General features: G+C 37.7%; 1 protein-coding gene across 5 annotated transcripts in view; it reads right to left on the minus strand.

The window, feature by feature from the left end:
* Positions 1-21250, minus strand: part of LOC116163247 (glutamate receptor ionotropic, kainate 2-like) — a 103011-nt gene that overhangs the window by 41441 nt on the left and 40320 nt on the right. For 4 of the 5 annotated variants that reach the window (XM_031477113.1, XM_031477112.1, XM_031477109.1 and 1 more), the window contains one exon: positions 17257-17427. The exons of the other annotated variant lie outside the window; for it this stretch is intronic. In XM_031477113.1, coding sequence (XP_031332973.1) covers positions 17257-17427 — 171 coding nt within the window. The remainder of the gene's footprint in view (positions 1-17256; positions 17428-21250) is intronic. 5 annotated transcript variants of the gene reach the window in all.

Here is a 21250-nt window from a genome sequence, read left to right on the forward strand (position 1 = left end):
TTATTAGCATTATTAATTACGTCCCACATTGCCTTTTGGGGGTTATGGGAACTCATTATGTAATTATCGTTACTTGACTTTTTGGCAATACTGTTCTATATTTATTACGAAGTGCTTTAAATTGGTTGGAATTTCCAGGGGTGGGATTTTTTCGATAGGCATTAGACAATAGCAATAGTTGTTCATGTAACCGTTTTAAATTTTTTTTGTATATTAATTCAACAATTAGGTTTTATGAATGACCAGTCTATAAACAAGTGGTTCTGGTTTTGGTAATGCCCAATAGTTGACACCTCGATTGATATTGACTATGGAACAGCGCCGACTTTGTAGTTTCAGGGGTACTCCAAATCTGCTAAAGAGTTTTTTACCAGAACATCTGCCACGATTGTCGCTTCTTGATTTGGTAGAGCATTATGCTTCTTTTTCAGTTTATAATCAAACGCAAACCACGGTAATTTTCTTGATCTGTCAGGGAGTCCTTGTGGTGCCCGTTTATCATCCACAAGTGGAGTGAGTCGTAAGTGTTGTTCCTCATATTTGTGCCCCAGTTGTGAGCAGTGTCGACAATCCTCAGGACATTGTCTTCTAGATAAGGCATCTGTATTAAGATGGTATCGCCCCGGTCTTTCCAACCATCTAGACACTTGGCCTTCTGGACTTGCAACAACCATCGCAATGCGGCAAAGAAACTATTGGCCATCCACATACCTATGGAAACACTCGATCGACTTGATGACAGCTAGTAGTTCCCTTCGAGTGACACAGTAATTACGTTCCGGTTAGAGAAGACTTGACTGAAATACCTAATGACCCTCTCGTGCCCATCCCGCATATGGGACAGTACAGCATCCATTCTAACATTGCTAGCTAGTTTCTATTCCAGAATAGATGGACAAAGGACCCCTAACAAAAGTTGTTTAAGATCCTCAAAAGTCCGCTTTCATTCATCATCCCAGTTGGAATTTCTGTGTTGCTCTGTTAACTTGGTCGTTTGCTTATATAGAAAACTCTCCCTCTTTTTCGAAAGATCTCCAGAGTTTCCAAAGTCATCCGACTATTCTAGAACGTCCTCGAACAAACACGCCATATTTCTCAGAAAGATTACAGCACATCCGCCTTCGTTTTGTTCTCTATCGCCTCGCCTCAATGTCTATCGAAATTTCTGGAATGTTCGCTTAATATGTCGAAAAGATTTGATATGTAGCAGTAGAGCACGAAGTTTCTACTGAACTATGTTATCCTGGCTCGCATACAGGTTGAGTAGGAATTTCGAAAGGTATCAGAGATACCAATTAGGTTCAATAGTGAGATATGTACATTATACATGGCGATCAAAAATCAGAGACCGTCAGGTCACCTTTGGAAATTGTGTTTACATAGGAAATCGTACTTAACTCGAACTTCCAAAGGCGGCATGTGCTTTACTCAGACCACCCTTTGGTTTCCTAAAAATATTCATTTACCTTTATGGAATTGGAAGGTGTTCAAATATTTCCAACTATGGTCCTGATTTTTTCATAAATGACACATTAGAAAACTAAGTTAAAGTAGGCCATATTATTGTGAGTTAAATTAGCTTTAATTTTTGTATTTACGCTTTTTGTGCAGCTCTAATAATAACGGAGCTACTGTTATTGTGTGTTCTAAGTAGCAATAAAACTGCAAATCTTTCGCCATTTCACCTACTTCTTATCGGCTCCGTTAACTTAGCACCACCATTTCAAATTTTTGACTAAAGACAGATTGCGCTAGAATCTCTATGGCTAGCGCCAGCTAGCGCCACTTTGAGTTCAGCTAGCGCCATTATAGATTTTGCAGAAAAGCCCTTGACTTTCGGGGGGTGCTATGTTAACGCTAGCACCACCATTGCGTCCGATCACTTCCAAAAGCAAGCGCTGTGTTCGTCAGACCTAGCGCCAGCTAGCGCCACAAATTTTAGAGCTAGCGCCACCCCCCAATAGTGAGGGGAGCAATTTTTCCTAGCACCACCATTTTGTCTTTTCATGTAAAATTTTGACGTTTTGTGTTCTGCTGACCTAGCGCCAGCTAGCGCCACTTTGAGTTCAGCTAGCGCCATTATAGATTTTGCAAAAAAGCCCTTGACTTTCGGGGGGTGCTATGTTAACGCTAGCACCACCATTGCGTCCGATCACTTCCAAAAGCAAGCGCTGTGTTTGTCAGACCTAGCGCCAACTAGCGCCACAAATTTTAGAGCTAGCGCCACCCCCCAATAGTGCAGGGGGCAATTTTTCCTAGCACCACCATTTTGTTTTTTCGGGTAAAATTTTGACGTTTTGTGTTTTGCTGACCTAGCGCCAGCTAGCGCCACAAATTTTAGAGCTGTCATCACCCTCCATAGTGTGGGGGAGGGGGCACCACCGTTTTGTCTTTTCGGGTAAAAATTTGATGTTTTCTGTTCTGTAGACCTAGCGCTCAAGTTAACCTAGCGCAATTATAAATTTTGCAAAAAGCCTTTAACTTTTGGGCGTGGTTTATTAGCCTCTAACACCACCATTGTGTTCGATGACTACCAAAAGCAAGCGCTGCGCTGTGTTCTTTAAACGTAGCGCAGAGCTGGCGCCCAATCCCCAACATTGTGGGGGTCCTTTTTTTTATAATACCACCGGTTTGTTTTTTCGTGTACAATTTTGCTATTTTGTGTTTTGCTGACATCTCCAGATAGAGTCAAAATCTTAAGAGTAGGCGCCACACCCAAGTAGTCTGGGACAGTTTTTCCTAGCTTTATGACTTGGCACCACTGAAATATTTTGGATTAATTTTCTAGTAAAACGAGTGGTGTGGTAGCTGAATCTGCGGCAAGTATTAAAATAAGGAAATACAGTTCATATATTATAGAACAGAACCATATTTTTATACCTTTCGCAGTAGAGATATTGGGACCTTGGTGTAGAGAATTTTGTGGAATACCTGGGAAAACGCATTACCAATATTACTGGGAACCCAGAGCTACCACTTACTTACGACAAATTTAAGTATTGCCATACAACGTGCAGGTAACGCGGCCAGTCAGTGTAATGGGGACCACGATCCCCATGGAAGAAAATTATCATTTATTAACGAGCTCCTAGCGAGTTTATAATTTTGCGGTGTCTGTCCGTCTGTCCGTCCGTTAGCACGATATCTCGATAACGAATGGAGCGATTACGATAAAATTTTGTAGGTGGATTCTTTACGAGATTCTTTATCAAATTTGTAGATCGGAGTTCGTGAACTGGCAATGTAACCCAAAAAATAAGAAAGGCCCTTTTGACATCTCCGTGAGTTATGAACCGAATTGCATGAAATTCAATATGCGTATAGCTTTAGCCACATAAAACGCAATTCCAAAAATTGAGTCTAATCGATCAACATTCACAATGCTCTTTTCGCATTTCGACCATTTATAAACCGAATTGCAAACTTTTTTATTTATGAAGGATTTAAATGAAATTTGATACATAACCACTTGGAATAAAAGCAAATATAACGCTAGTTTCAAAATTTGATTTTGCGCATGCGCAGTGCCAACTTTCTTATTTATGGAGGGATTTAAATGAAATTTGACACTTTAAGCCACTTTGAATAAAAATAAATGTTGGAAAATTAGTAGTTGTGATAAGTTTTTCTTAAATATTTAAAAAACTGTACTATTTAGCGCGATATAAAATAAATAATCTACAGTAAATTGCGAACAAAAATGGCCTCATATATAATCTTGCTAAATTGAACCATTCCAGAGTTACGGAGGGTGTAACAGTAGAAATTTTTCATCTTTTTTTTTAGATTCTTTTGGAAAAAATATGAGATTATCACTAAGGAAACTATTTTTTTTGTTAAAACCGGTTAAAACAAATTGCGCTTTAGTGGTATGTTACTGATAAGTCCTTGAAGGAACGATAACCTTACCACCTTCTCAAGGGGGGCCATTTTTTCAAGAGATTTCCACTATGAGGGACAGTAATTCCTGGGGAGTTGCAGGATGTGTTGTTATTGCTTCAGGTGTTCGACAATCTTGCATTCCCACTTCATCGGGTTCTTCTTCTAATGGTAAGTTCTAAATGAATGTTCTACCTGGTAGCTGCTGAAGTGGGGAGAAGCGCAGCCAACTTGAACAGTGAATGTATAGGATGCTTTGAAATAGCTTGCAAGTAACACTGGTAACGAAAACAAGCCAGATCTTCAGTGTTCTTTACTTCAAACATGATTTCATTTTTCCAGAAAATCGAAAAAATACAAAAAATGCCTACTTTTACACCCTCCGTAACTCTGGAATCGTTGACTTGAGCAAGATTATACACAAGACCATTTTTATTCACAATTTAATGTAGATTATTTTGGATATGGTACTTTTCTCGCCAAACCCCATAGTTTTCTAAATATTTAAGAAAAACACCAAAAACTACTAATTTACCAACTGGTGTAACTTTTTACCAAACAATATGTGGACTGTATAGAACAATTTGCAGTTAATGGGAAACTTTTACTTTTGATGTTTAGGTTAAGCCGTTTTGTCGACTAATTGCACGGTACTAGGTATATTCTGAATTTTTAATTTTAAAATTTCCATATTAGGTACTGTTTCTTGTGAAATTTTTCTGTTTTGTGCTCTACGCACTAAACAATTCTTTTTGTAAGTCACAGTATTAATTTCACTACCACAGTATTGCGAGCTAAATCGTTTAGAGCACAGCGCAGTGCAAAATTTGAAAATTTCAACGAACGTACCTACCTACTCATAACCTATATAAAGTCGTTAAATTAATCAGCATATTTGTTAATTCTGCTAAAAAACAAAGAAGCAGTTCTTATATACTTATGTGTAATTTCCGTAGCTAACTAATTTTTATGGTGCAAATAAGGCATATGTATTTTATATGATTAATACACTCCATTAATATACGGCCAATCGGCTAGGTTTCAAATTCTAACCAATCAGATGATTTTTTATCTGATTAAATGCTAGGTAGCTTTTTACAGCGATAAAAATGCGTGTAGGAATACGTAAAATATGTAGTGGTTATAAAATTTATTGTCTTTATTAATCTCCCTAAAATACACTCGACCCTGGTCAGGATAATTTTATTTTTAATTCACTCAAATTTTGTTGCCTCCTGGAAAAAACTCTTGATCAAAAGCATAATATTAATAAAATCGCTCCAGCTAAAACTGTCGCGATCACACTTTTGGTTTCGAGTTTTTTCCGTTGCAACAAAATTTTCGTGTAAAAATAAAATTATGCGATTAAAAATCAAGCTCTTGATAAATTATATACCTATGTACGTCACGTCAACTACCATCTAAAGGTGTTTTTTTAACAATACATATTTACCAACATTCACACAATTGACGCGCCTGTAAACCCTTGATGTGACAAATAATTTACAACTCTTGCGCATTCATAAAGGATTTAAGTAAGTTTGTACCTGCATACCTCACCGTCAGTTTACTTCGAAATGAAGGGTTACAATCTTGCTACTTTATATACAAATTTTAGTATTTTTATTGGAACTTTTTACTTTAAACAGAACGATCAATCCAAAAAGTAAAGAATTTCAAATTGAAATAATTTGATTATTATTTCAGACCCTTAGAGGGACAGATTTGCACATTCGGGTTTAAAAAAGGTAAAGAGTTTGACCATCCCAGATGCGGTGTCTGTCCGTTAGCACAATAGTTCGATAACGAATGGACCGATTACGATGAAATGTTGTAGTTGGATTCTTTATCAAATTTGTAGATCGAAGTTCATGAATTGGTAATGTATCCCAAAAAATAAGTAAGGCCCTTTTGACATATGCGTGAGTTTTGAACCGAATTGCATAAAATTCAATATTCGTATAGCTTAAGCTATATAACACGCAATTCCAAAAATTGAACCTGATCTATCAACATTCACAGTGCCCTTTTCGCATCGACGTGTAAATAAATATAGAAAACGAGCTCCTGGGTATGGCTACAGCATGTGCAAAACCAAATTTTGAACTTGGTGTTAGTTTTGCTTTTATTTAAAGTGTATATGTATGAAATTTGATTTAATTGCTTCCATAAATAAGAAAATTGGCACCACACATCATGCACAAAACCAAATTTTGAAACTGACGTTAAATTTGCTTTTATTCCAAGTGGCTATGTATCAAATTTCTTTTAAATGCTTCCATAAATAAGAAAGTTTTCAATCCGGTTTGTAAATGGTCGAGATGCCAAAAGAGCACTGTGAATGTTGATCGATTAGGCTCAACTTTTGGAATTGCGTTTTATATGGCTAAAGCAATACACATATTGAATTTCATACAATTCGGTTCATAATTCACAGAGATGTCAAAAATGCCTACTTTATTTTTTGGTCTACATTGCCAATTCACGAACTCCGATCTACAAATTTGATAAAGAATCCATCTACAGAATTTCATCGTAAACGGTCAATTCGCTATCGTTATCAAGATATCGTGCTAACGGACAGACGGACAGATACCGCAAAATTATAAACTCGCTAGGATTTATAATTGCGCTAGGTTAACTTGAGCGCTAGGTCTACAAGAACAGAAAACATCAAATTTTTACCCGAAAAGACAAAATGGTGGTGCCCCCTCCCCCCACACTATTGGAGGGTGATGGTAGCTCTAAAATTTGTGGCGCTAGCTGGCGCTAGGTCAGCAGAACACAAAACGTCAAAATTTTACCCGAAAAAACAAAATGGTGGTGCTAGGAAAAAATGCCCCCCGCACTATTGGGGGGTGGCGCTAGCTCTAAAATTTGTGGCGCTAGACTGACGAACACAGCGCTTGCTTTTGGAAGTGATCGGACGCAATGGTGGTGCTAGCGTTAACATAGCACCCCCCGAAAGTCAAGGGCTTTTTTGCAAAATCTATAATGGCGCTAGCTGAACTCAAAGTGGCGCTAGCTGGCGCTAGGTCAGCAGAACACAAAACGTCAAAATTTTACATGAAAAGACAAAATGGTGGTGCTAGGAAAAATTGCTCCCCTCACTATTGGGGGGTGGCGCTAGCTCTAAAATTTGTGGCGCTAGCTGGCGCTAGTCTGACGAACACAGCGCTTGCTTTTGGAAATGATCGGACGCAATGGTGGTGCTAGCGTTAACATAGCACCCCCCGAAAGTCAAGGGCTTTTCTGCAAAATCTATAATGGCGCTAGCTGAACTCAAAGTGGCGCTAGCTGGCGCTAGCCATAGAGATTCTAGCGCAATCTGTCTTTAGTCAAAAATTTGAAATGGTGGTGCTAAGTTAACGGAGCCCTTCTTATCCCTTATAGGTACTTTCCCAAATCCCTTACTATTCATAAAAAAACTACTGCATTAATTAATTAGTGAAACACAATTTGAAGTATCACGTTCTGTTTACGATTTATCTACATTCCTACAAATAAAATAAGCTAAAAGCAATTCCTATGTGCCCGTAAACTTGTATTGATACGTAGGGTTAAGGAGAATGACATGAGACAAACGAGTGCGTCCCATGTTGCTAATCTAATGGAGCAGAAACACACCGAATTAACACGGGAAAAAGAAACCTAGATGTGCACATTTGAGAATTGCTCGACCCAACAGAAACCGCTTTTATTGCCATCTAAATTTGCCATTCATGTTTGTTAGTCGAGTTAGACAGAAACGTACCACCTATTTATTTTAGGTATATTGTCCTAAACTATTATCAAAATTGAATGGAAACCTTATCGTAAAGCTGCATAAACAGAAAGTATCGAAAGGGAAAATAAATAATTATGTTCCTTTTACGCTTAAGCCGCTCAAGTCGCTCCTTCGGTGACGGAATAGGAACCGCTTTAGGCATAAAATAAATACACCAAACGCAGTGAAATAAATGAGGTGTAGCCGTGAGTAAATAAAAACGAGAATGTATGGATTTACTTCACAAATAAGTAAATGTTTGAAAGCAACAGACACGAATTGAAGTCACATTTGTTTCAGTTAGAAACAGAAGGAACATGTATGTTCCCAGGTCAGGAACAAGGGATGGATCTTGAGAAAATTCTTCTTGGACTGAACTGTTTTGCAGATATGGCTATAATGCTCGACTCTAATCAATCCCTAAAATAAGAGATTCAAGAGAATGGTAACTTAGACAAGATTTCTGTAACACTTAATAAACACAGCTTGAACATTTTGTAGGTTTATACCTATAAAGCTATTAAAATATAACGTAGGGGGAGGAAAATCTTTACCACCTTTACAAAGGTATTTGGGCTACTTTCTCATCTAATATGCAAAGAGCTACTGATATTCTACTTGCTTCAGCGAGGCTGAAGAAAAAAATTATTTTCCTTCTTGAAATTCAAACTAAATTAGCTTCGTTTACGGTGAATAGTTTAATTAATTCTCATGAAAGATAGCGTCTAACAATAGGAAACAAATTACATCTACACGTGAATAACGCAAGTTACCATACATTCCAATTGTTGGCATAAGAAGTTATGTTTTAAAATGTTACGACTGCGCTCCTTTATACCTTTATCTCACCAATTTCGTTGTTCCGCTTACAGCTCTACTTAATTCTGCTGCTTAATTAAACAAAAGCAGGCGAGGCGACACTTGTTATAAAGGAATCATCTTTACTTTGATCATTACATAACGCTCTACGGTACACAATAACGAAAAAGAAAAGTGCGGTTAAACAACAAGTATATTTTCTGAAACAAAGCGTTTGAAATATCTTTATGTAAATAAGTTTACTTTTCAGATGTGGGGGCATACTTTTACACGTAGGTGAAATGCTAATTACATTTGACGACAAATCGGATTTACTAAATTTGTTATTCATTTTCTGTTGTCCCATCTCATTCAACTGTGATGTCTTTAAATGCTGTCGTGCGTGCTAATGCCTTCTTTGTTTTATATCTACCCTTTAGAAAACACTTTTATCTTTCCTAAGTGTATTAGCTACGAAAGTGTGTAAATTTTTTTAAAATCTCGCTTAAGAATTGGGATTACATCTGTTATTATTAGGTGAAAAATGCGCTTCCCTCGATTTACCTAACTTGAAAACACGCCAACAAATTCAAACCTCTCCCATTTAATTAAATTGAAGGGTGAAATTGTGTGGTCAGAAATAAAGGGCCATTAACATTGCTGGATAAGGCAAGCTAGAGATGCCATTCCTCAAACCACTCGACAAATAAAGCGCCGGACTTTAAAACGGGACAGCAACCGGAATATAAACATAGGTATCTAGACATTTTCATCCAAATTTATCCCACATCGGGCCTCTCACACGCTATTTTGCCACGCAAAAGCCTTTAAGACACAGGTGTTTCGAAGAATTGCACGTTTCTTGTGCCATCGTGATTGGCGATTTATTTGAAAATTCTTCACGAAGGAGATTACTTTATCATAGCATCGGTATCACTTTCACTCTTCAATACACGCCTATAGTGTGGAAAAGACCGCGCTTTTCATTTATATCATTGTGGTGCCTTTACCAATGGAATCTTGGGGTGTATTGCCAAACCATAAACCACCCTGCAGGATTTATGTAGTAGTGCTTCAGTTCTTATCCACGAGTTCTGGTCACCATAGCGCGTACAGTCCCGTTGACACTCAGAACGTGCATGGTGAAGCGACACGAGACCACCCCTCACGGCGGAAAAGGCCGCACTGCCCTTAGATTATGCTTTTCATCTTGGTATTTCTACAATTACTATTGATTTTGATACCAACAGTTCTTTTGACGAGTAGTTGTTTCAGTAGTTTTCTTTATTACCATTATGTTCAGTTTTAATGTGCCATAATTTATGTGTACAAAGTGTGTTAATAATGATATTTGCATTTTATTGCAAAAAAAAATAATTTAGCAAAAAGGGCTCATACTCTTCAATAAAGTTCTTTCCTTATTAAAAGTTAAAAGTTGATACCGTCCGAACAGCCACCGAAAATTATCATTTTATTCATCAAATAAGTTTTGTTTGACATCTAATTCTGTACGGTAAAGTAAAATGAAGTTTTGAAGTTATCAGCGTTTGTGTGCGAGTTATGTATGCCTACTATCGCAAACCTTGTACGACCAGATTATTTGGAATTTGGATTTCTTATTTTAATTGTAGACCACCTACTTGCGCGGTAGTATGTCCGAAAAAGCTTTGTAAGCTTCTCTTTATTTCAGGAATTTATTAACAAAAAAAAAACATTAACGCACAAAGGATTACGAGACATAAGAGACTGAGCGGTTTAAGGTTTCGTAAGCGCACATAAGCGAAGACACTTTCTTTGAATAAACCGTAAATCTGCCAATTAAAGTGTACACGATAAGGAATTTTGCGTACGCTTTTTGTGGCGAAAGTGAAAGCTATTTTCAATATTAACGTAAATAAATAAATGAGTAAATAAATAAATAAATTTGGAAAACTTTCACAAGCAGAAGTACCCGTTTTCCGCCTTGAAATGACCAGTTATAGTGATCATTCTGTAGTTGTATCAAGAAGCGTTTTAAGTTGGGTGCCTCCTAACGAAAGGTATTTGATTTAATTTCTAGAGTTATGTTTCAGCCGCCGGCGTAGCTACCGTAAATAACGCTGCAGTTAATCTGCCGTTTGCGACCGTTCCGGTAGGAATATTGAAATTGCTTTTACAGCCGCCGAAAGCTTTCTGGTCAATGAAAAAAGAGAGAATCTTATTAGGTTTTAGGTCCGTTAGTTACCCAATAATCGTTTTTCTTTTTTAATTTTGTAATGGTATACGAAATCCAACTTTAAAACCGGCAAGGTTTACGGAACTATCAACGTGATAGGAGACCCCGCCGTTTGACCCAAAATTTCAAGGGAAAATGAGCATTGCTGCCAAATTTGAAGATTTCATGCCGACTATTTGGATAAGTACAATTAACCGTAATTAGTTGAATGGGTTACAGTAACAGTCTCCGATTACATATAAAAAACTTGAATTTTGACACCGGTCCCGTATTTTTAGAACGTCTGGGAAGGGCGTAATTAATTTAAAACAGTTTTAATTTTCAAGCGTTGGTCAAACTTGGCGTGTTCAATGGAAAGTCCGATATTTCCCCCCGAATTGACGGAAAAATTGATGAGTATATTTGCGGTACCGTTCATTTCCTTGGTTTGTTATTCCGTAGACGTAGAACAATTGTTGCGGTTTCCGTTCTGAGAAATCATTATTTTTGTCGCGCCTACCGAAACCACCGTACCCTTCGAACCTTCGGAGGCCGTCTCATTGTCCGTCCGTTCAACTGTCCGCCCGGAACCATCGCTCCACCTGGCTGGCTGGCTGGCTGACTGGCTGGCAGTCAATTCGAGCCCGTGGAAGAGCGCTTGTAAAAAGAGGGGACGTGTAATTAACAACTTTAGGGACGGGGCTACAAGATGTGGAGTCGGCGACATCTGGGGGCCATTTCCGAGCGTGTTATACTAACCTGGAGATTTTTGAGTTTTTTCCATCTTCGAGGGGTAGTCGACTTTGGGCTCCCAAAAATGTCTTAGAGCTCGAATGGGGGTCTCTCTTTCTCGTGTCGCCAATAGAAGCTCGAGCTATGAGAAGTACCCAAAAATTGAGTACTATTTTGTGCCGGGTTTTTGGCGAAATCGAATCGAATCACAAACAATCAGCCCACTCAGAAATATATTCGAGCTTAAATGAATTCAAGGCTATGTTCGCCCAGATATTACATCAGAACAGCATGATTTTGAATCTGCTTACTACTGTCATAAGTAAACTCAAATAATGGCTAACATTCTCAGAATTGCAACGTGGAATGCCAACGGGCTCCTCAATCACAAACAAGAAGTAAGAGCCTTTTTACAAATAAACAAAATTGACATTCTCTTAATATCTGAAACCCACTTTACCGAACGCACAGCCTTCCATATACCGCAATATTCATTCTATCACTGTATCCACCCTGATGGCACGGCTCATGGCGGTTCAGGAATCCTAATAAAAAATACTGTACCTCATCACGAACTAGTTAACTACCAAACTCATGAGATTCAAGCTACAAACGTCCAGGTTAAGGCTGAAAAGTGGAATTTGAATGTAGCCGCTGTCTACTGTCCACCACGCCACACCATCACATATGACGAATATATAGCGTTCTTTCACACTCTTGGTAATCGTTTTATCTCAGGAGGAGACTGGAACGCAAAGCACACCCACTGGGGCTCCCGGATCGTTACCACTAAGGGTCGCAACCTCCTCAGAGCCATAACTGCTAACAACTATACTCGCCTTTCCAGCGGAGAGCCCACGTACTGGCCGTCGGATACAAGGAAACTCCCAGACCTCCTAGATTTCTACATAACCAGAGGTATACCAACGCAAAACTGTTTAACTACATCGAACTTCGACCTGTCATCCGACCACACCCCTGTTATCCTCAGCATATGCACCACCATCATAAATAAACCTACGCACCCAACGCTGACTACAAAACAGACCGATTGGGCACAATTCGCTGAATACATTACTCAACACATTAATCTTAACATAAGAATCAAAGACTCAGTAGATCTAGACGAAGCTGTACGACTTCACGACTCTGCTGCAAAAAGCTGCGTGGCAATCGACTCCCCGTGTCGAACCCCTAGAGGCCAGTTCCAAAGACATCCCGCTTCACATCCGACAACTAATTAGCGAAAAAAGAAGAGCCAGACGACTATAGCAGAGATCACGCCACTTGGAAGACTTGCACTATTACAGGAGGTTATCTAGACAACTTACTGCAGCACTAAAAGAAACTCAAAACTCCACCTTTGAGGCATACATTCAAAAACTATCCTCTGATGAACATAGCTTATGGAAAGCCACTAAAAAATTTAAAAGGCCCACTCCACCTAAGTCCCCGATAAGAATTCGCGCCGATGAATGGGCCCGCTCTGACCAAGAAAAGGTGGACGCTTTTGCAATCCATCTATCCCACGTATTTCAAGAACCAGAACCACCTCCCGGTGCCGTAAATGACGATATTGAAGCATTCATTGACATCCCATGCCAGTTGTCGCTGCCAATAAAACCAATCAACCTTTCTGAAGTTAAAACAGAAATATCGAAACTAAAACATCATAAAGCCCCGGGATACGATCTAATCACCAGCCAAATCTTAAAAAAGCTACCACACAAAGCTCTTGTCCTCCTAACGACTATCTTCAATCGAATACTAAGCCTCTGCTACTTTCCTACTGCATGGAAATACGCTGAAATCATCATGGTGCACAAACCCGGTAAACCTCCACATGAAACATCTTCATTCAGACCTATTAGCCTGCTGCCTATCCCGTCTAAGCTAATTGAGAAACTAATACTTAAACGAATTCAATCAGACCAAGACCTAACAACCTTACTGCCTGATTATCAGTTTGGTTTTCGAGAAAGTATGTCAACACTCCAAAAAGTCCACCGCATAGTGAATCAGATCTCCAAGAGTTTAGAAGAAAAACTATACTGCAATGGGGTCTTTTTGGATGTCTCTCAAGCATTTGATAAAGTTTGGCACATAGCACAAGCTCAAAAATGTGGTTAGTAGCAACTATTACCTTCTCCTGAAATCTTACCTCACTGATATAGGAACTTCTCTGTTAAACTCAATGGCTCTGTCTCTCCCCACTATCCTATACATTCTGGGGTCCCTCAGGGAAGTGTGCTCGGCCCGCTCCTTTACCTATTATATACTGCCGACTTACCCGTCTTGCATAACGTAACCGTTGCGGCATTTGCGGATAACGTTGCTATTCTCTCCTCTAACCAGTGACCACGATCCGGTTACCTCCTCCGTAAACATGCAATCCCAACTCGACATGCTCAGTGAATGGTATTCCAAATGGCGAATCAAGATTAATCAAGCCAAATCAGTTCAAGTCACTTTTACCCAACGCAGAGAAATCTGTCCGGCCGTATCAATCAACGGTTCTCCCATACCTGTAAACACTGTAGTAAAATACTTAGGACTCCATTTAGACCAACGACTGACGTGGCAGAAACACATCCAAACGAAAAGGAAGCAGTTGGATCACAAAATCAAACAAATGTACTGGCTCATGGGACGTAAATCTAAACATTCTCTCAGAAATAAACTCCTGCTGTACAAAACCATGGTGAAACCCATCTGGTCTTACGGTATCCAGCTTTGGGGCTGTGCCAAACCCACTCGTTTAAAACCAATCCAAAACAAAACACTCCGAGCAATCGTTAACGCTCCATGGTACGTTAGCAACTTCATACTCCATCAAGACCTCCAAATTCCATATGTCACGGACGTAATCACCACTGTCTCTGCCGCCTACCAACAACGAGTTACAGGTAATCCAAACGTCCTCATAGAAATTTACTCTACAGGGATGGACCACCCATCAAAAGATTAAACAAAACCTGGCCTGCTGACCTACCCCCGTAACACTAAGTGATAGTGAACTATAAGGTGAATTGTCAGTGGACACTTCCCCTTCCAAGTCAAAGTCATATATCACATTTACTTAATACTCTAAATGAAGTAGATTGTAAATTTGCAATAAAGATAAAAAAAAAAAAAAAGGATATCGTCAATATGATTTCATTTGATTTCCCTTATCTTTAAATTATATTGCAGGTATAATAAAAAAAATACTAAGAAACGCGTGTGTAATTGGTGTAAAGCACGCGCAACGAGTTTAAGGGCACGACGCGCACTTGTTTATTTTACCAGGATCCAGTTGTGCGGGAGATCAAACCTTCGTCGCAATAACCTAAATCATATTGGCTATTTGCTGTAGCTCAATGTTGGGAGACAAATCAATTTACACCTGCAAGTATAAACTAAATGCCAAATCGGGACATCGATGACCCAGAAGAATTGCTTATCGAAAAGATAATATCTGTCCGTTCCTACGGGGAGGTGTAACCAAATGCACTTTCCCGGATATCAACTGAAAACTAAATTTTATATTTGTTTGTAAATTTTAGAAATTTGGTTATAAATGTAAATTGTTATTTTTAATAACATTAATTAATTCATAACATTTTTCTTTTATTTTTTGTTCTGAGTTGGATTTGATTTGGCGGCCGTTATTCGCTTTCACAAACAGCAAAATTGGTATCGGCGATCAAATTTACCCTTACTTAAAGTTTGTTGTGTACCAATTAGGGACAACTGCAATCCGCTAGGTGGCGGTATTATAGCAGATGTAAGCAAAGCGAACAAACTTCACCTTAGAGAAAGAAAGATAGTGTCCCAGCTAACAATTTAGGTGTCGGCAACCTGAGGCAAAAGAAATTCGACCAAAGTAGGTGGAAATTATGTAATGTTTAGGTTGAATAAGTGAAAGTAAATATGTTACCTATTAGGCACTGGTGACATATTGGTGAAATAAACACTTATTAGGATGCAACAAACTATGGTAGTGGTAAATGGTCATCTAATAGGTGAGGTACGTTAAAAATACCAATTAAGGAGTGGCATATACCTAACTTTGTATCACCTAATAGGAGCAGTATGTAGAAGGACCTTATTTGTGCCAATTTGTAACCTAACTAAAGGGACGATTGTTACCTAATTGGTAATATATTCGTTCCATGACTTATTAGGTAACTTTGTTCACGTCATAAATATAACCTAATAGGAGATATAGGCCAAAGTCGACAAAATGACTAAATAGGAATACAAGAAAATTTCATAGACACCTAATAAGAGAATACAGTTACTTACATTTTGACCAATAGGTTGAAATGACTTGAATATTTCACCATTAAGTTTTTTCGACCTATTGGTCGAAACGACAGATCACCTATTTAGTAGCATTTCACCAAAATAAATATATTTCACTCGAGTAAAATAATGGTGCCGGTCTGTTTCAACTATAATCTGTTCACCCAACAGATGCAGTTAAGCCACTCCCAATAAATTTGGGCCAATGTAATAACAGACCCGTTTCACAGTCACAAAATTATAAAAACCGGGAAATTTAAAATCGCATGTCACATTGTACGGCGAAGTTATAAAGTGTTATGTTTTGAATATTGATCTTTGAACACACAGCAGTACATAGTTTCAAATTGTTTATTAAGTTCAGAAAGATTATTTTGTTCGTATAAATGAAATTAACCGCAAATTGAGGCAAGACAAATACAAAACGCAGTGACAGGTTTGAGGTTAAGGATGTCAATTCAGATACGGCAATTATAATTATTGGAAGCAAATAGTTGCGTGTGTTACAGGTTTTGAAAATTCGGCCAATTAAAAATGTTCATTTAAATTTGCCGAGATTTTTTGGGGGGGGAGCTTTACTGCATCTGTTGGGTGAAAAGATAATAGTAGGTATCAATGTCGACCTAAACAATAGGCAATAGGTAGGTAGTAGGTTACAATCATAAGTTGTGTTGCTAACAGGTGTATAATTTACTTATTTCTGAGAGAAAATCGAAAAAATCGAAATCGAATCCAACCTAATGCGCCCCTTACAGTATCCAAATCTACATATAGGCAACTTGAACCCGCCTCCGATTTTTTTTAAATTTTAACCTTGCCAATTTAAGCATTTGAGTACTTTTCTCCCAGGGGTGCACCCTCGGTGAATTTTTCTTATCTTTACAACCGTCACTGAAAAGGCTTTGTTTTGGATGCCAGAATACTCAGACCTGAGCCCACTTTTCAGAAGTCACTTACGCGACTGTGTAATATTTGTATAAAATTTGCTGACCGATCAGCATTTGTAATATGTTTAAATATAAAGCATCCCTTACGTTTGAGATAGAAAAATAGCAATAAACGTAAAAGACAGGAAACATACACCTACTTTGATGAACAGCAGTGCAGCGGTGTAATCCTAAACTTCATTATAACTGAAATTGATAAGGTGCAAAGTCTTGTAAGCATAATGTAGTTTCTGAGGGTGTACTCGGTAAATTATACTAAAAGCTTTGTCATTGTATACCTACATAGTCCAGGTTGTGCCTACTCATTATCTGCAATAACCCAAGTGATACCTCAAACGAGCTGAAATGTTATTAAGGTCTGTTATATGTGATGTGGTACAAGCATAGGTATGTCCATTAATTCAAAGTGCAAGCACTGGAATGATGCCCTTGTGCATACTAAATTTGAAGTAAGTGGATAATAACATACAATGCGGGTAGAAGAATTTACTTTGGCCTTTTGTGATCAAAAATCAGAGATACAGTCACAGCAATTATAATTAGTAAAATCAGCCAGTCCTTTATAGCGGTTAGTGTAGTAATTTTGCTTTGAGTGACAGGGCGTTTGTGAACTTGTGTAAAACGCAACATTCTGCATGATCGCATTTTCTTACCCTTATAGATTCCGGGGGAACGGTAATATGCTGGTTGTTGTGGCTTAGTTGCCCCAATTCCCAATCTTGCGCCACCATTCGGATTTCAGTTGTATTCGGGTCTATGAGTCGCAAGCTAGTAATGTTACTTTTCGCGGCTTTCAGCCTTCCCAAGTCAATTGAATGGGTGTCCTGAAATATATATCTATCAGAATTCGTTTCTATCGAGAACATTATTAGACCTTTGTGTGCTTGTTTGGATTTACTTAACCTCATGATTGACAGTTTAGTTTCCGGAAACCTCTTTGTTACGGAATATTTTTGTAAAGGGTTTAAAGCTCAATTTTTGTGTAATAGCTTCTTAAATTGGAGAGGTTTTACGATCGAGCGTTAACGTATAACGGCTAGATCGTAATTAGTGTTTCAGCTGTTAAATAACCGCGTAATTACAATTTGCCCTCCACTTTCTTTGGTGGTTATTCGTTTAATTTGATTACATCGCTAAGATTTTGTTTAGTGTACGAGAGGTAATTGTTCTTTCCTTTACTCTACGACCACCGAACTTCCTTATCGACTAGGTATCAATTTACCTCCCGGTAATCCAATTCAGGAAGATAAAACGTAACGCATTAAGGTAGAATACTTTTTCAGTTCCTCTTTACAATAAAACATTAATAGTAAAACCTCGGGACAAACGGCTAAGAATCGATAGTAAACGTAACTTGAGTCTGTAGAAGTATTAGAATACCTTTGATAGTATCTATTGACGCAACGCGATATACCTGGGAATTAGGATTTAAGTAAAAACGCAATTTTTGGAGCCAATTCTATTTAAGTTCGCGATATTATTATAATTGACTTCGAATCGAAAGGAATATCTGTGGTTTAGTGCGAACTGACATTCGAGTTTATTTTTGGTGCAACCCAATTACGACATATTAATATATCGAATGATAGGTGTTTAGTTTCCTCATCTTGATTCTTTGTCCCTCGATATAATATGGCAATGGTAAAGAGGCAGTTGTGGTTGTTTGCTTTTCACATTAGCTCATCAGATAATGTCCAAGTGAAGAGACGTACACTCTTTGCTAACCGTCGCGAACCAGCAGCGTTTTTTTTAGTTGTCTGCAATATTTAACGAAACACCACCACCACCAAACAAACGACTCCTTCTATCACTTTCGCCGAAAATAATGCGCACTAGACAAAACCCCACAGAATGTGCGCAAACTTGACGAGATGCTTCTGCATTTTATCAAACAATCACGCAATTTCACAGACAAGGCAGACTAAGAGATCCTTAGATACCAACAAAACACAAAACCTTCCCCATACTAATTAGTATGGGGAAGGTTTTGTGTGTTGTTGGTATCTAATATACACACCATGGATATCTCCGATTTAAGAGATCTTTGTTTTGAACTTGAAGAGCTAATAGTAGGGGAGCTAGCTCGAAATCCACTGAACGAGAATGATCAAAATTTTAACCGATGGAGTTTCATTTTGCCTTATCAGAGTATGCTAAAATCGATCGTCTGCCGCCTCATGTCATATTACTTAAGGCGCTGCGGGTACTTCTTGCGGGGTATTTAATAATTGAATGTCAATATTTAAGGGGGCGATTTTTGGGTCCATTTTAAAAAGAAAACTTCAATGACCCTATGTCCTAAACGTCTTAACTTTTGAGATACAGGGTGGTAAAGTTTTCAAAAATAAATCATTTATTATTAATATCTGTAATACCACTGTAGATATTTTAATGACATTTGGCATGTATGTACTATGTATCCAGATGCATTTTTTAACATATCACATTTTTAATTTCCACCAGTGGCGTTCGTACAAAATTTCACATGCCCATTTTGACAGATATTGATGCTACGCCACTGATTTCTCTGAAAATAAAAATTATTCTTGAAATCCCCAATCATTTCTAAGCAAATTTGATCCCTTTGTATTTTTTTTTCAATTCGATGCATGGTTTTCGCTTAAAAAAATAAAAACCGTTTCTCTGCAAGTTCATGACAATATGATTAATATGACAATATCACCATGTAAAAAAATATTTTCATTTATGGGCAGATTTAATCATTTGATTTTTTTCAATCCGACACACGGTTTTTATGTAAAAAAGACATGGTTCATATGAAGTTTTCTTTTTAAAATCCTTAAAATCCAAAAATCGCCCATTCATTCAATTATGAAACGCCCTGTATAGGTCTGCTATAAAAGGGGATCTAAGGGATCGTAGTCAGAAAAAATTTTAATATCAAAACAGGCTACAATCATTAAGCGAATATCAAGAAAATTCCATAATTAGGATTGGTTTGTTTCGAAATCCAGTATGTAATCAAACGTTAATCAAGGAGTCGACGAAATAAAAAAAATACCTTTTGAACTACAGGCCGCAACGGCATTGTTGAGCTCAAGACGGACACTTTCTGCCAATTTGTAACAGACAACAATACAAACAAACGAATAATAGGGGCAGTGAATAGCGCGGTGCATAAAAAATTGCGTAAGCAATGCTCACGGATATAAAAACTGTAAAGTGCTAAATAGGAATCAATAATTCGAAAACTTTACGATGAACGAATAACCTAATTTCTATGGGTCTATTCAATTCAAAACGTAACAAGATAATACGAGCCAGGACCGCCTTGAATTATGCGCCTAACAGAATGGTGGACATATAGAGCAGATCATTTAGATTTACGATTGGCATTTTTGTTTATTTGTTAATACATATTTATACGTTATACATACCAATATATATTTTTACAATTCAGGACTTCATACTTCTGGTCATACTGTAGTTGGTGGAATTGAAGTAGAATCTTCGCAGCGGGTAATGTAGAAACTCACTTCATAAGATGGCGGTGGACCTCCTCAAATGAATATTCTTTGCGGAAAATTAACAAAATTCATAGTTCGGCAGTTTTTACTCATTAATATCGATGCAGAAAACACAATTCGGTACGTAATAATGAAAAAAAGAGTAAACCAAGAGTAAGATGTAAGAAGACTAACAATGGTTATATGGTAAATGTGTAATTTTTGTTAACATACCAAAACGGACTGGGTACTTGTAAAACGTATCCAAAAATGCGTCAGCGAAGTGGCGATAGCAAAATACCAAGAAAAAACTTCACCAAACTTATACAGCACCAATAAAAATCTCAAAAGGCTGACAAAAATTGTCGAGTTACTGTAATGGCGTGTATGTTCTTCTACAAGTAATGATCGAATCTCGTTTTGAATTTGCGCCGAAAGAAATTAAAGAAAACCGTGCACGACCCCCGTCGGCGAAACAAAGACCTTCTAAAACGAAACCTATACTAAGAAAATAATAAATTTACCACATGAATTAACTTACATCTAAAACTAGTGGATTACGAACGGCACACCTAGATGGCGTAATAATATCAAATAAAACGTCGAATTTAAATATAAATTTGAATTACGAGCGAAAAGAACGTAACATACGTATCGTTTTTTACACATTTAGAAGCTTTTCATGTATAAAGTTATTTTCGTGATTATGGGTTTTTGTTGCTACTTTGAACAGCTACTTGGTTGATTNTTAAAAAGAAAACTTCATATGAACCTATGTCCTAAACGTCTTAACTTTTGAGATACAGGGTGGTAAAGTTTTCAAAAATAAATCATTTATTATTAATACCACTTTAGATATTTTAATGAAATTTGGCATGAATGTACTATGTATCCAGAGGCATTTTTTAACGTACCACATTTTTTTAATTTCCACCAGTGGCGTTCGTACGGAATTTCACATGCAGGCAATGATGGTACGCCACTGATTTCTCTGAAAATAAAATTTATTCTTGAAATCCCCAATTTTGATTTTTTTCAATCCGACACACGGTTTTTATGTAAAAAAGACATGGTTCATATGAAGTTTTCTTTTTAAAATCCTTAAAATCCAAAAATCGCCCATTCATTCAATTATGAAACGCCCTGTATAGGTCTGCTATAAAAGGGGATCTAAGGGATC

This window comes from Photinus pyralis, unplaced genomic scaffold, assembly GCF_008802855.1.
Source record: "Photinus pyralis isolate 1611_PpyrPB1 unplaced genomic scaffold, Ppyr1.3 Ppyr1.4_LG2, whole genome shotgun sequence".
Taxonomy (NCBI): Eukaryota; Metazoa; Arthropoda; class Insecta; order Coleoptera; family Lampyridae; genus Photinus; species Photinus pyralis.